At 46.5% G+C, this 15,561-nt stretch overlaps 1 protein-coding gene across 1 annotated transcript in view; it reads right to left on the bottom strand.

Moving 5' to 3' along the window:
- CMSS1 (cms1 ribosomal small subunit homolog) overlaps window positions 1-9,619 on the bottom strand; it is a 383,107-nt gene extending 373,488 nt beyond the window's left edge. The window contains exon 1 of the mRNA XM_030583094.1: window positions 9,419-9,619. Coding sequence (XP_030438954.1) covers window positions 9,419-9,494 — 76 coding nt within the window. The 5' untranslated portion in view covers window positions 9,495-9,619. The remainder of the gene's footprint in view (window positions 1-9,418) is intronic.
- Between the last annotated feature and the right edge of the window lie 5,942 nt (window positions 9,620-15,561).

The following is a 15,561-nucleotide window of genomic DNA, read 5'->3' as shown; positions in this document are numbered from 1 at the left end:
GGTTTGCTCTCGCGTTCCCGAACCCCCCTGCAAACCGCAGGGAAGGAGACCTGCTTGCTCGGGGTTCGGGGAACGCGAGAGCAAACCGGGGAAGGAGACCAGCTTCGCCGCGGTTTGCTCTCGCGTTCCCCGAATCCCTCTGCAAACCGCAGGGAAGGAGACCTGCTTGCTCGGGGTTCGGGGAACGTGAGAGCAAACCGGGAAAGGAGACCAGCTTCGCCGCGGTTTGCTCTCGCGTTCCCGAACCCCCCTGCAAACCGCAGGGAAGGAGACCTGCTTGCTCGGGGTTCGGGGAACGCGAGAGCAAACCGGGGAAGGAGACCAGCTTCGCCGCGGTTTGCTCTCGCGTTCCCGAACCCCTCTGCAAACCGCAGGGAAGGAGACCTGCTTGCTCGGGGTTCGGGGAACGCGAGAGCAAACCGGGAAAGGAGACCAGCTTCGCTGCGGTTTGCTCTCGCGTTCCCGAACCCCCCTGCAAACCGCAGGGAAGGAGACCTGCTTGCTCGGGGAACGCGAGAGCAAACCGCGGGGAAGCTGGTCTCCTTTCCCGGTTTGCTCTCGCGTTCCCGAACCCCCCTGCAAACCGCAGGGAAGGAGACCTGCTTGCTCGGGGTTCCGGGAACGCGAGAGCAAGCTGGGGAAGGAGACCAGCTTGATTACCAGAGGCTTCCTCCTTCCACGGAGGTCAAGAAAAGCGCTGGTAAGTGTTTACATTGGATTACCAGCGCTGGATCACCAGCGCTGGATCCTCTACACCCGAGACAAAACGGGAGTACGGCCAGCGCTGCAAACAGGGAGTTGCAGCGCTGGTGATGCCCTGCAGATGTGTACACCTTCAAAGTTGCAGCGCTGTAACTCCCTCACCGGCGCTGCAACTTTCTGATGTAGACAAGCCCTCTGTTTGGATTCACAGAGCTTGTGTCTGTGTATCTCTCCAGGAGCACCTGGAGGGGGGAAGGGAAAAAGGATTATTTCCCTTTGTTGTGAGACTCAAGGGATTTGGGTCTTGGGGTCCCCAGGGAAGGTTTTTCAGTGGGACCAGAGTGCCCCAAAACACTCTAATTTTTTGGGTGGTGGCAGCAGGTACCAGGTCCAAGCTGGTGACTAAGCTTGGAGGTTTTCATGCTAACCCCCATATTTTGGACGCTAAGGTCCAAATCTGGGACTAAGGTTATGATATGGTGTAGCAGCGGGTGGGATCTAGACAGAATCCAGAAGCCAGTAGGAAGATTATATTTTTCTTTTCTCTGCTAAGGGCTTTTTAGCAGAGAGAAACAGTTTGGTTTTAAAAGGGAACCAGAGAGAATTTTTTTTTCTGCTCTCTCTGGCAGTTTGTGGCTTGCATGTTAAGCAAGACGTCGTTAAGGGCTATCACGAGTCTTTTGTCACACAATAGCACTCCCATTGAGAGTCATACCAGCACTATATAAATGCAAATAAAGTGGTTTTTCAGGTTTACTTAACATTGAAGATTAGCTAAAGGCACTGTTGCTAGGCAGACTTCAGGAGGCAACAGAGCCTGCAGTTCAGAAGAGAAACACCGGAGGGCACCCCAACACAAGAAAACAGGAACCATGTCTACCAAGACAAAAATGGAGGCTGAAGAGCACTTCAAAGAAGCTGAACACAGGCGAGAGATGGAAAAACACAAACAGGAACTAGAAATAAAACAAAAAGAGACGGAGATGAAAGAAAGAGAAGAACAAATCAAAGAGGCAGCACACAAAAGAAAACTAGAAGAAGAAGAGGTGGCCCACCGAAGGAAACAAGCAGAAGAAGAGTTGGCCCACAGAAGGAAGCACGAAGAAGAAGAGGCAGCCCACAGAAGACAGATAGAACTCCAGAGGGAAGCCCACCAACAGGCCATGGAATTAGAAAAGGCTAAGCAACAGACTCCAGCCAATCCTAACAACCCATCGCCCATTATTGCTCCACAGCACAGGAAATTTCCCACCTACAAGGCAGGTGATGACACCGAGGCCTTCTTGGAAAATTTTGAAAGAGCCTGTCTTGGGTACAGCATCCCCGAAGACCAGTACATGGTAGAATTAAGGCCACAACTCAGTGGACCTTTAGCAGAGGTGGCAGCTGAAATGCCTAAGCAGCAAATGAATGACTATAAACTTTTTCAAACCAAGGCCAGATACAGAATGGGGATAACCCCAGATCATGCCCGTCGGCGTTTCAGAACCCAAAAGTGGAAACCAGAGGTGTCATTTCCCAAACACGCCTACTACATTGCAAAAAACTATGAGGCCTGGATAACAGGAAACAACATTCAAACCTTGGAAGAACTGAACCTCCTCATACAAATGGAGCAGTTCTTGGATGGTGTTCCTGAAGACATCACACGGTACATACAAGATGGAAATCCCAAAGATATCGCTGAGGCGGGGGAGATTGGAGCCAAATGGATGGAACTGGCACAAAGCAAGAAAGCTACTGTCAAGGTGAACGATTACCCCAGGGGGCACACAGACCATAAACCCTACAACCGAGGACAGCCAAAGACCCCACATACCACCCAAGTAAAGCCACAGATACCCTACCCTTCAACCTCACCAGTCTCCAGTAACTCACCTCGGCCCAGTGACCCATCAGATGGAAGATGCTTTAAGTGTAATGAACTGGGACATATCAAGGCCAACTGTCCCAAGAACACCATGCGAGTGCAATTCATTACACCACCATCACCCCAAAGATCCCCAGGCCCAGATGCCTCTCAAATACCCTTGGAGCGAAGGGAAAAGTTGAGAGTGGGCGGAAAGAAGGTTACTGCGTGGAGAGACACGGGGGCACAAGTGTCAGCTATCCACCAATCCTTCGTAGACCCCAAATTCATCAACCCAAAGGCCAAAGTTACAATTTACCCCTTCATGTCACAAGCTGTAGACTTGCCTACAGCTCAACTGCCTGTCCAGTACAAAGGCTGGTCAGGAATGGGGACTTTTGCAGTCTATGACAATTATCCTATCCCCATGCTACTGGGGGAAGACTTGGCCAACCAGGTGAGGCGGGCCAAGAGAGTGGGAATGGTTACCCGTAGCCAAACCAGGCAAGCTTCCAGACCCATTCCTGTTCCTGAGCCGTCCACAGAGGCCCCGTCTGTGTTACCAGAGACCCAGACAGAGGTAGTGGACTCGGATTCCATGCCTATCACTGAAACAGCCACAGCATCTCCAGTCCCAGGCCCGGAACTGGAACAGCAACCAGCACCAGCAAGTGCAACCACATCTTCAAACTCAACGCCAGAGGGCGACAGAGAGCCAGAACTGGCAGAAGCAACAGACAGCCATACCCAAAAGGCTCAGCCAGAGCCTGAAATAACCTCAGGTGCACCAGCAGAGAGCGGTTCACCAGCAACGGAAACAACCCCATCACCTACATCGCTTCCAGAGGGACCAAGCCCAAGTCCACAGTCTGAGAAAGAACTGGTGACCCCAGCCTCAAGGGAACAGTTCCAGGCTGAGCAGGAAGCGGATGACAGCCTTCAGAAAGCTTGGGCGGCGGCACGGAGCACCCCACCGCCTCTCAGCTCTTCTAATCGATCCCGGTTTGTTATAGACCAAGGACTTTTATACAAGGAAATTCTTTCTGGTGGACACCGGGAAGAATGGCAGCCGCAAAAACAGTTGGTGGTTTCAACTAAGTACCGGGAAAAGCTCTTAAGCTTAGCCCATGATCATCCCAGTGGCCATGCTGGGGTGAACAGAACCAAGGACCGGTTGGGGAAGTCCTTCCACTGGGAGGGGATGGGCAAGGATGTTGCCAAGTATGTCCGGTCTTGTGAGGTATGCCAAAGAGTGGGAAAACCTCAAGACCAGGTCAAGGCCCCTCTCCAGCCACTCCCCATAATTGAGGTCCCATTTCAGCGAGTAGCTGTGGATATTCTGGGCCCTTTCCCAAAAAAGACGCCCAGAGGAAAGCAGTACGTACTGACTTTAGTGGACCTTGCTACCCGATGGCCAGAAGCAATAGCTCTAGGCAACACCAGGGCTAACACTGTGTGCCTGGCCCTAACAGACATCTTTGCCAGGGTAGGTTGGCCCTCTGACATCCTTACAGATTCAGGGTCTAATTTCCTGGCAGGGACCATGGAAAACTGTGGGAAACTCATGGGGTGAATCACTTGGTTGCCACCCCGTACCACCATCAAACCAATGGCCTGGTGGAAAGGTTCAATGGAACTTTGGGGGCCATGATACGAAAATTCATCAACGAATTCTCCAATAATTGGGACCTAGTGTTGCAGCAGTTGCTGTTTGCCTACAGGGCTGTACCACATCCCAGTTTAGGGTTTTCACCATTTGAACTTGTGTATGGTCACGAGGTTAAGGGGCCATTACAGTTGGTGAAGCAGCAATGGGAGGGGTTTACGCCTTCTCCAGGAACTAACATTCTGGACTTTGTAAGCAACCTACAAAGCACCCTCCAACACTCTTTAGCCCTTGCTAGAGAGAACCTAAAGGATGCTCAGGAAGAGCAAAAGGCCTGGTATGACAGACATGCCAGAGAACGTTCTTTCAGGGTAGGAGACCAGGTTATGGTCTTGAAGGCGCAACAGGCCCATAAGATGGAAGCATCATGGGAAGGGCCATTCACGGTCCAAGAGCGCCTGGGAACTGTAAACTACCTCATAGCATTTCCCAATTCCTCACTAAAGCCTAAAGTGTACCATGTTAATTCTCTCAAGCCTTTCTATTCCAGAGATTTACAGGTTTGTCAGTTTACAGTCCAGGGAGATGATGCTGAGTGGCCTGACGGTGTCTACTACGACGGGAAAAAAGACGGTGGCGTGGAAGAGGTGAACCTCTCAACCACCCTGGAACGTCTGCAGCGGCAACAAATTAAGGAGCTGTGCACTAGCTTCGCCCCATTGTTCTCAGCCACCCCAGGACGGACTGAACGGGCATACCACTCCATTGATATAGGTAATGCTCACCCAATCACAACCCCACCCTACCGGGTGTCTCCTCATGCCCAAGCTGCTATAGAACGGGAGATCCAGAACATGCTACAGATGGGTATAATCCGCTCATCTACCAGTGCATGGGCATCTCCAGTGGTTCTGGTACCCAAACCAGATGGGGAAATACGCTTTTGCGTGGACTACCGTAAGCTAAATGCGGTAACTCGTCCGGACAACTATCCAATGCCACGCACTGATGAACTATTGGAGAAGTTGGGACGTGCCCAGTTCATCTCTACAATACACTTAACCAAGGGGTACTGGCAAGTACCGCTAGATGAACCTGCCAAGGAGAGGTCCGCATTCGTCACCCATGCGGGGGTGTATGAATTCAATGTCCTTCCTTTCGGCCTTCAAAATGCACCCGCCACCTTCCAGAGGCTGGTAGATGGTCTACTAGCTGGACTGGGAGAATTTGCAGTTGCCTACCTCGATGATGTGGCCATTTTTTCAGACTCCTGGCCCGAACACCTACTACACCTGGAAAAGGTCTTTCAGCACATCAGGCAGGCACGACTAACTGTTAAGGCCAAAAAGTGTCAAATAGGCCAAAACAGAGTGACTTACCTGGGGCACCAGGTGGGTCGAGGAACCATAAACCCCCTACAGGCCAAGGTGGATGCTATCCAAAAGTGGCCTGTCCCAAGGTCAAAGAAACAGGTCCAATCCTTCTTAGGCTTGGCCGGATACTACAGGCGATTTGTACCACACTACAGCCAAATCGCTGCCCCATTGACCGACCTGACCAAAAAGACCCAGCCAAATGCCGTTAAGTGGACTGATGAGTGTCAAAAGGCCTTTACCCAGTTTAAGGCGATGCTCATGTATGACCCTGTGCTCAGGGCCCCGGACTTTGACAAGCCATTCCTAGTAACCACGGATGCATCTAAGCGTGGTATAGGAGCAGTGCTCATGCAGGAAGCAACAGATCACAACTTCCATCCTGTCGTGTTTCTCAGCAAGAAACTGTCCGAGAGGGAAAGTCACTGGTCAGTCAGTGAAAAGGAATGCTATGCCATTGTGTACGCCCTGGAAAAGCTACGCCCATATGTTTGGGGACGGCGGTTCAAACTACAAACTGACCATGCTGCACTAAAGTGGCTTCATACTGCCAAGGGGAACAACAAGAAACTTCTTCGTTGGAGTTTAGCTCTCCAAAATTTTGATTTTGAAATTCAACACATCACAGGAGCTTCTAACAAAGTTGCTGTTGCACTCTCCCGTGAGAGTTTCCCAGAATCCAGTAGTTAAAAAGTGTTCTTAAAATGTAACAGTCTGTTAGTTATATACTTATGGGTATATGTAAAGGTGCATGTGTTGTATTAATCTGTTTATTTTCAAGTTCTAGAAGGAAATCGCCGCCAGTGAGCTTCCCCACTGTCTGCAATTTGGGGGGCATGTCATGACCAGATAGCTAAGGGTTAATGTCTCTTTCACCTGGAGCACCTGACCAGAGGACCAATCAGGAAACCGGATTTTTTCAACTTTGGGTGGAGGGAATTGTGTGTCTGAGGTCTTTGTTTTCTGGCTGCCTGCTTTCTCTGAGCTTTGGAGAAGTAGTTCTGTTTTCTAATCTTCTGTTTCTAAGTGTAAGGACAAAGAGATCAGATAGTAAGTTATATGGTTTCTTTTCTTTGGTATTTGCATGAATATAAGTGCTGGAGTGCTTTGATTTGTATTCTTTTTGAATAAGGCTGTTTATTCAATATTCTTTTAAGAAATTGCCCTGTATTGTGTCATCTTAATACAGAGAGACCATTTGTATTTTTTCTTTCTTTTTATATAAAGCTTTCTTTTAAGACCTGTTGGAGTTTTTCTTTACTTCAGGGAAATTGAGTCTGTACTCACCAGGGAATTGGTGGGGAGGAAGAAATCAGGGGAGATCTGTGTGTGTTGAAGTGGCTAGCCTGATTTTGCATTCCCTCTGGGTGAAGAGGAAAGTGCTTTTGTTTCCAGGACTGGAAACGGAGAGGAAGAGTCACTCTGTTTGGATTCACAGAGCTTGTGTCTGTGTATCTCTCCAGGAGCACCTGGAGGGGGGAAGGGAAAAAGGATTATTTCCCTTTGTTGTGAGACTCAAGGGATTTGGGTCTTGGGGTCCCCAGGGAAGGTTTTTCAGTGGGACCAGAGTGCCCCAAAACACACTAATTTTTTGGGTGGTGGCAGCAGGTACCAGGTCCAAGCTGGTGACTAAGCTTGGAGGTTTTCATGCTAACCCCCATATTTTGGACGCTAAGGTCCAAATCTGGGACTAAGGTTATGATACCATGACACACACTAGAGTGGAGCTCTGAAAAGGATGTGCTTTATCTACAGGGGAGAGAAGCACTGGTCCCAGGGCTAAGGCAGCTAGGCTGCACAGTCCAATTTAAGAAGAGGGTACCAGACAGAGAATCAATGCCCTAGCAGTGAGCCTAGGGGCCAAAGAAAGAGCCTCCTAATGCCCAGGAGAACTTAATGCACATGAACCCAGCATGTGGGTCCAAACACTACTGTGCATCCAACATGGGGACAGGGCCGTGACATAAATGTATTCTATTTTTTATTTATTTTAGGGTTTTATACTTCTGCCCATCACCATAGTATCGAGCACCTTCCACATAAAATAGATAGCGAAACTGAAGTCCCTAGAGGATTTCACAAAGTATTTCTCTGGTGCCTCGAACCACAGGTATGCCCTCAAAGTTTAAAAATAAATCATTGTAAAATCTAAAATGTCACAATAAAATAATTACAAGATGCTCTCACAAAAACAAAGCACTCCATCCAACCATATAGATATCATATCACAGGATTTCACTTAACACTCTCAATTTCTAAGCCCTACCTATGAACTCCTAATGTTCCCTCAGTACAACCAACTCAGAGGACCCTGCTATGACATAGTTGTCACCTAAAACAGTTGCAACACAGTTAAAGTTTGTAGCATAGACCAGTGGCTCTCAACCTTTCCAAACTACTGTACCCCTTTCAGGAGTCTGATTTCTCTTGCATACCCCCAAATTACATCTCATTGAAAAATTACTTGCTCACAAAATCAGATATAAAAATACAAAAGTGTTACAGCACACCATCAGTGAAAAAATTGCTTACTTTCTCATTTTTACCTTATAATAATAAAATAAATCAATTGGAACATAAATGTTGTACTTGCATTTCAGCATGCAGTATATAGAGCAGTATAAACAAGTCGTTGTATGAAATTTTAGTTTGTACTGACTTTGCTAGTGCTTTTTATGCAGCCTGTTGTAAACCTAGACATATCGAGATGAGCTGATGTTCTCCCTGGAAGACCTCTGCGTACCCGCAAGGGTACTCATACCTCTGGTTGAGAACCAGTCGTAGACAGAATTTAACCATATTTTAGGTAGGTCCTCCAATTCACTTCTATTTGTACCATAACTAGACCAGGCTCATACTCAGGTTTAGGACCAAACCCCACACTCTTCACACACAAATCCTTCTGGCTCATGCCAGAAACCTCTTAGGACTCAGGCCTGCAAACCTATCAAGATGCATGGGTCTGAGTCCCACTATGGGACAGGTCCAAGCCCACTCGTTTATCAGACCCAGATTTACTATGCAGTGTAGACCTTTTTTTTTTAAATTCACCAATGTTAACTGTAACAGTTTGGCAGCAGCCTAATACCTTAATAGATATCCTTTCTAAAGTGCTTTGAGATCTACTGATGAAAAAGCACTATTAGAGCTATATATTAATAATAATTATCATCATCAGGCAAAGCAGTTGCAGAGCCTCAGCCAAATAACGTGGTTGACGGAAGAGTTGAGAATTCAGTTCCTATCCTTGTGAGATCTAGTGATAAACTAGTGATAAACAGTTCCTATCCTTGTGAGATCTAGTGATGACACTAGTGATAAACTGTGACCAGTCCCACCAGCTGCTGCACTTGTTTACCTCCAAAGCCTTTTTAGAAACCTAAGTATCATCAACGTACAGTACACAGCCCAGCCAATACCCTGAAGACCAGAAGTCCCAAATCAGTAGAGAATACACTTTATAAGCTTAATAAAGCCAGGGACCAGTTAAGCTCTAACCTCAAAGCATCCCGTTGCTCTCCCTCATCTTTATTTAAATATAAATTGTCTATTTCGGTGACAATTTCTGTTTCATGTTTATAACGCCTCCTACGGAAGAGGAATGTAGACTGGACATTTTGTTTACAGGCAAACTTGAAATGTTTGCACCCAACTCTGGAGAAGAGGGGAGGGGAGATGGGAGGAAGGAAGGAAGGGCCGCTGGAGAGAAGGAAGGAGCCAGGGAGCACGCTGAGAGGAAATGAGGAGTGGGTCTATGTGACAGAGGAAGGGCGGTGAGGGAGACGAGGAGAGGGAAGAAATGAAAGGGGGAAGGGGAGTCCAGTGAAGGGGCTGCTGCTGTGAGCCCAGCAAAGGGAGGAGCAAGCGCCCCACGTGGCGAGCCGGTACCTGGGTTATTGCTGTCGCTGCTACGCTGTGTTCCGGGCTGGGGCTCCCACCAAGGCTCGTCCAGCGCGTCCCCCATGTGTCCCACCAGCCGCACCGCAGGCCACGCCGCCGCTACCCTACACCGTCCACGAGGAAGCCAGGACCAGTTCCAGGGGACGCGGCTGCCGCCTGCTGACACCGCCCCCTCCGCTAGAGACACGCCCCCGCCCCCCTCGCTACGGAGCCTGGCCCAGCGGAGCGGCCGTGTGGCCTAGGGCTCAGCACTCGGGTTGTCTGCGCGCGGCGTGCACGGGAGTCCTGTGCACACGTGGTGTAGGCGCCCACATGTGTGGAGTCCGCGTGGTGGGTCTAAGCCCGTGCACCTAGTGTGTCCGCACGTGTGTACACAGGGGAATGTGATGTGTGCATATGCACATGTGCATGCAGACGTAAGACCGTTTGGTGGGGAGAAAAACAAGGAAATGTATTTTAACTCTCTTTGAAACCTAGCAGTGAAGCAGAACTTTTCGGATGGACAGCTTGGGAAAAAGACCCGCATTTAAAAAAGGGGAGAGGGCAGGGTACAAATAGCATGTGTAGTATGGGTAGGTGAGGTGGCTGTAGTGTACTTACATATCTGTGCACATATGCATGTGTCTGGCAGGTTTAAGGATGCTTTACATCATGTAATATTGAAATTATTTATTATCCTTAGTTCACCACGCATATTTTACAACTCTTTTATTAGTAAGTAGTAAGAAAAAATAGGTGTTCCAAGTGCTGCAATCAAGTTAATTAAAGATTGCAATGGGGAAAAAGGAGCTGCAGACAGAACTCAACCATTCATGTTTATTTAAGTCAGACTGCATCTGTCTTGTTTGGCCCTGGGAGTGGAGATACACCGCTACCCTGCTATAAAATGACCTGATATAACACAGGTTCGCATGCAGCAGCGGGGCTTCAGTGGTGACTTAAAGGGTCCAGGGCTCCAGCTGCTGCAGGGAGCCCAGGGCCTTTTAAATCACCGCTGGAGCCCTGCCACCACTAATCAGGGGCTCCAGCAGCAGGGCTCAGGGAGCATTTTAAAGGGTCCAGGGCCCCAGCTGCTGCAGGGAGCCCCAGGCCCTTTATGTCACCACTGGAGCCCTGCTGCCGCTACCCCGGACTTGTGGCAGCAGGTCTGGGCTGGCAATTTAAAGGGCCCGGGCTCCCCGCAGCAGCCGGAGCCCTGCCACCACTTCCCTGGGGCTGTGGCAGCGGGGCTCTGCTGGCAACTTAAAGGCTCTGGGGCTCCTCGCAGCTGGAGCCCCAACCTCTTTAAATCTCCACTGCAGCCCTGCCACCGCTACCCCGATATAAGGATGTTTCACTTATAACACAGTAGGGATTTTTGGCTCCCCTCGACCACGTTATTTCGGGGTAGCGGTGTATCTACTTTCTTTATTGTGATGCTTCGTAACCTCTTGCCTGAGAGAGGACTATACATATGTGAAAATATATTGTAACCCTGTAACTTTTTCACCCCTTCACATATATAACATGGATCCTGCAAACAGTTAAGGAATTGTGTAATTTTAGTCACAACTGTAGTTCCACTGAAGTCAATGGGACTACTCAACCAACTAAATGAAATTATGCAGTTTCCTAAAAATGTACAGTATCAAGGCTATACAATGTAACTGGCTATGAAAAGTATTTTGAGACATGTACATTTACACAAAATGTTACAAATATATGTATTGCCTGTAATAAATACTTTATAAAGATAAAAATCATAGTTATGCAATAATTCAGTAGCAATTGCTTTGAAACTATTTTCTTCTCTCATGATATGTAATACTATTTGGTCCTTTATTTGAGTGTAAATCTTCAAATATCCTTGGAAGTATACAGAACAGCATAATCTTGCAATGTATTTACGATCTCTGGAATCAATTCAAAGCCTCATTGTTAGTAAAGGAAAAGTGGCCTCAGTCTTAAGATTTAAGAATTCTACTTTAAGGCAGTGAAATATTAGTAACAGGTATTAATTAACATATTAATGAGAATTAAAGGCCTGGTCCAGCAAACACTTATGTATGGGCTTAACTTTACTACTGCAAGTAGTCTTGTTGATATCAGTGGAACTATTCACAGTAGTAAAGTTAAGTACATGTGGGTTTTCAAGTCTGTGACCAAAGATCACGCTAAAACTCAAGGAAACATTGTTCACTTAGTCTAAGTGAAGCACAGTGTTTATAAGCAGACCCTTCATTTTAAATAATATATGTATAATCTATTGTTTGCAAAAGCAATTAAAGTACACAAATAACAACAGAGCAGATAAATACAATGATCAGATGCAACAAATGAATATGCTGTAAAAAGAAGCCACACACTTATCATCAGATCTATAATACATTTATATACATGGAATACATGAAATATAGCCTAAGGCAGGGGTTCTCAACCTTTTTCTTTCTGAGATTCCCTCCCTCCCACCCCCCACGCACATGCTGTAAAAACTCCATGGCCCACCTGTGCCACAAAAATTGTTTTTCTGCATATAAAAGACAGGGCCGGTGTTAGGAGGTAGCAAGCAGGGGAATTGCCTGGGGCCCCAGTGAAGCTGTTACTCAGGGTTCAGCCCCAGGTGATAGGGCTTCAGCTTTCTGCCTCAGCCCCAGCAAATCTAATGCCAGCTTGGCGAATCCCCTGAAACCTGCTCATGCCCCTCAGGGGGCCTTGGGCCTGTGGTTGAGAACCACTGGCCCAAGGCAATAGTGTGAAAGATTATACATGTGTACTTACCTTAAATAATCATGGGATGGCACAATTGCTCCAAAGAAATTAATCTAATCCTGTTTGTTAACACTCGGGGCCTGTTACCAAACTATTTTTGGGGAGAGGAGAGTGTTTGCATTTCAAGGCTACAGGGGAATTACATGTAGGCTTAATAATTATTATTATGGAGGACAAGTATTATGATATAATATAAGTAGCTCATTATGTAAGTTGCAATTTTAACCTCTGCACTGTGTATTGGAGTTATGTAAAAATGACTATAGATGAAGATAGGCACTTAATAGAAGTAAATATAAATAATAAATCAGTCCATTAGATTAGAAGATACAAATAAAGTCATCTTTCACTTAAGTAAAAGTTACCTGGGAAACTATATCTTCCTAAATTCAGACCCATTTTGTCTTCCTACATCTTTTGGAGGGGAATTTCTTTGGAACTATTTGTTTACATGTTATTTATAGAGTGTTTTTTCCTCCTTTGTTCTTTTACTTTTATTTCTCTCCTGCCATTCTGTTCTTTCCATCACTACCACTGACCTCTGAGTTCTGTAAATTACTTTTTGCAAGTAATCACATCAAATCTGAGCTCTGAGTCTTTACCTTTTGAGGCACCACATATTCTTGGCCCCGCTTGCATCTCTACTCTCATATCCCTCTATTCTTCCATGCTTTTTCTAATTCTTCTGCTTTACTGCTCCTTTGACACTCTTGGCTTTGTGGCTCTTACTATATTTCTTCTCCCTTACATTTGGAACAGGCCCCCCTCCTTTTTTTTTTTTTTTTGTTTAGCAAGGCAATTAACTGATCTAACAAAACCTAACTAGATAAACAAACTACACAACTCTTTCAATCAGTGTGACTACTTAATGTATTTCTTTGGTATATGTTCAAATAATTAAATAAGCAGATGACACAGAAGCAAACCACAAAGCAGAAGAACATGTAACCTAGAGAGATTAAATAGCAGGGGTGGCGGGGAACAAGTGGCTATTTGATTCAAATAAATGTAAAGTCTACACAAGAAGAAGAAATAAATAGCACAGATACAAAAAGATTTTAACACCAAACAGCTGCACAATAATATAATATTAAAGTTAATTTATTCCATCATTTTCATGCAATGAAGCCCTGTGGTTGAGGCAGGGAAGATAGAAGATCAGGATTGGAAGAGACAGTGTCCACACTAGGTCCTCTAGCTTAAAAATTGGTCCATGCTACTAGCAAGCATGGATACCTTCCAAGGAGCAGCTCAGGGGTCAAGGCTACTTGATAAGACAACTGCTTAAATGTACAGAATCATAGAACATCAAGGTTGGAAGGGACCTTGGGAGGTCATGCAGTCCAAGCCCCTGCTCAAAGCAGGGCCAATCCCCAACTAAATCATACAGGTGGGGGTCAAGAGCATCTTTGACGCTCTCAAAACCTGACAGCCTGGAGAACCAGGAGGAAACTACTTCCTTAAGAGAGACAGATGTCCATGCTGTAGGGGGAGACTGGAGGAGGATTTATGCCCTCCCTTGCAGAAAGCACCTGGCAGCCTGGAGGGAGGGGTGTTGTATGTATTGGGAAGTAACATGATTCCTTCCCTCCTTCAAAAAAAAAAAAAAAAAAAAAAAAAAAGGGGGTGGGGGCAATGCTCCACTGCTCCTCACCACTCCCTCTGGTTGCTGTCCTACAGCTGAGTGGCCTTTTGTTACGGTATAAACCCCCACTCTGAACCTTAGCATCCAAAAGATGGGGTACCAGCATGAATTCCTCTAAGCTCAATTACCAGCTTAGTACTTGTAGCGCTGCCACCAACCAGGAATTCCAGGGCCTGGTACACTCTGGTCCCCTCAAAACCTTGTCCAGGGACCCCCAAAACCCAGTCTCTCTGGATCTTAACACAAGGAAAGTAAACCCTTTCCCTCACCGTTGCCTCTCCCAGGCTTCCCCTCCCTGGGTTACCCTGGAAGATCACTGTGATTCAAACTCCTCGAATCTTAAAACAGAGAGGAAAATTCACCTTCCCCCCCTCCTTCTCTCTCCCCCTCCAAGACTCTCCCTGAGAGAGAAAGTAATCCTAACACAGAAAGTGAAAATTAACCTCTCTCTCCCCCTTCCCTCCTTTCTCCCCACCAATTCCCTGGTGGAACCAGACCCAGTCCCCTGGGTTCTCACCAGAATAAAAAAACAATCAGGTTCTTAAACAAGAAACTTTTAATTAAAGAGAGAAAAACAGTAAAAAATATCTTTGTAAATTTAAAATGGAATAGGTACAGGGTCTTTCTGCTATAGACACTGGGAATACCCTCCCAGCCTAAGTATTCAAGTACAAATTAAAATCCTTTCAGCAAAATACAAATTTGAACTCCTTCCAGCCAAATACACATTTGCAACTAAAGAAAACAAACATAAGCCTAACTCGCTTTATCTACCTAGTACTCACTATTCTGAACTTATAAGAGCCTGTATCTGAGAGATTGGAGAGAAACCTGGTTGCACGTCTGGTCCCTCTGAGCCCCCAAAGTGAACAACCACCAAAAACTAAAAGCACACACAAAAACTTCCCTCCCTCGATTTGAAAGTATCCTGTCCCCTGATTGGTCCTCCGGTCAGGTAACAGACAGGCTCACTGAACTTGTTAACCCTTTACAGGCAAATGAGACATGAAGTACTCCTGTTCTATTAACCCTTAACTATCTGCTTATGACACTTTTAGATATACAACCAAGAGGAAGAAGAGAGATCAGAGTGGTCTCTGTAGCCCCTCTACTCTCAGCATGGGTGACCTATACCTCTTACCCTTAAATAGTGGAGAAAAAGTTCTGAACCTGGCAGCAGATCAAATGGCAATCGGTCATTTTGAATAAAATTATGATGGGATCATGGGTAGCTCAGTGCAGTGGTTTCTTGTAGCATTTTCCTCTACACAGCCTCCACCTCACTCACTAGAGGAGGAATACTCCTTTCCAGCCCCTACCCAGGTTTCCAGATTCTTTCTCGGGGAAAGGTTTTATCTGGCCTCCTTGTTTGTACGTGGCAACTTTACAAGACGTTATGGGGAACCTGAAGTTTCTCTGTAACACCTGAACAAGAGTTGTTGGTTTTTTTGCTGGTGCTCCTTTGTAAGCTGTTGTGTGTTTTAAGTAAAGCAAAGTGGCCCATTCAGTTACTGTGCTTTTATTTCACACTTCCATATCACACATGCACACCTGTTGTTCTTGGGACCGGTTTTTCAAAGCCTCCAAGCTGCCAAATTACCAGCTGTAGCAGTTGCTGATCTCTGCTATGCACATGCGGTAGATGCAGTCCTGTGTTGACTTCAAGTAACTTTTGCTGCTTCCACCTCTCTGAATCCTCTTGATAACACTACTCAGGGATTCTCACATCTTTCCATAA

Source organism: Gopherus evgoodei, chromosome 1 (assembly GCF_007399415.2).
Source record: "Gopherus evgoodei ecotype Sinaloan lineage chromosome 1, rGopEvg1_v1.p, whole genome shotgun sequence".
Classification (NCBI taxonomy): Eukaryota; Metazoa; Chordata; order Testudines; family Testudinidae; genus Gopherus; species Gopherus evgoodei.
Note: the sequence above shows the minus strand (reverse complement) of the source record. Positions and strands in the feature narration are given on the sequence as shown.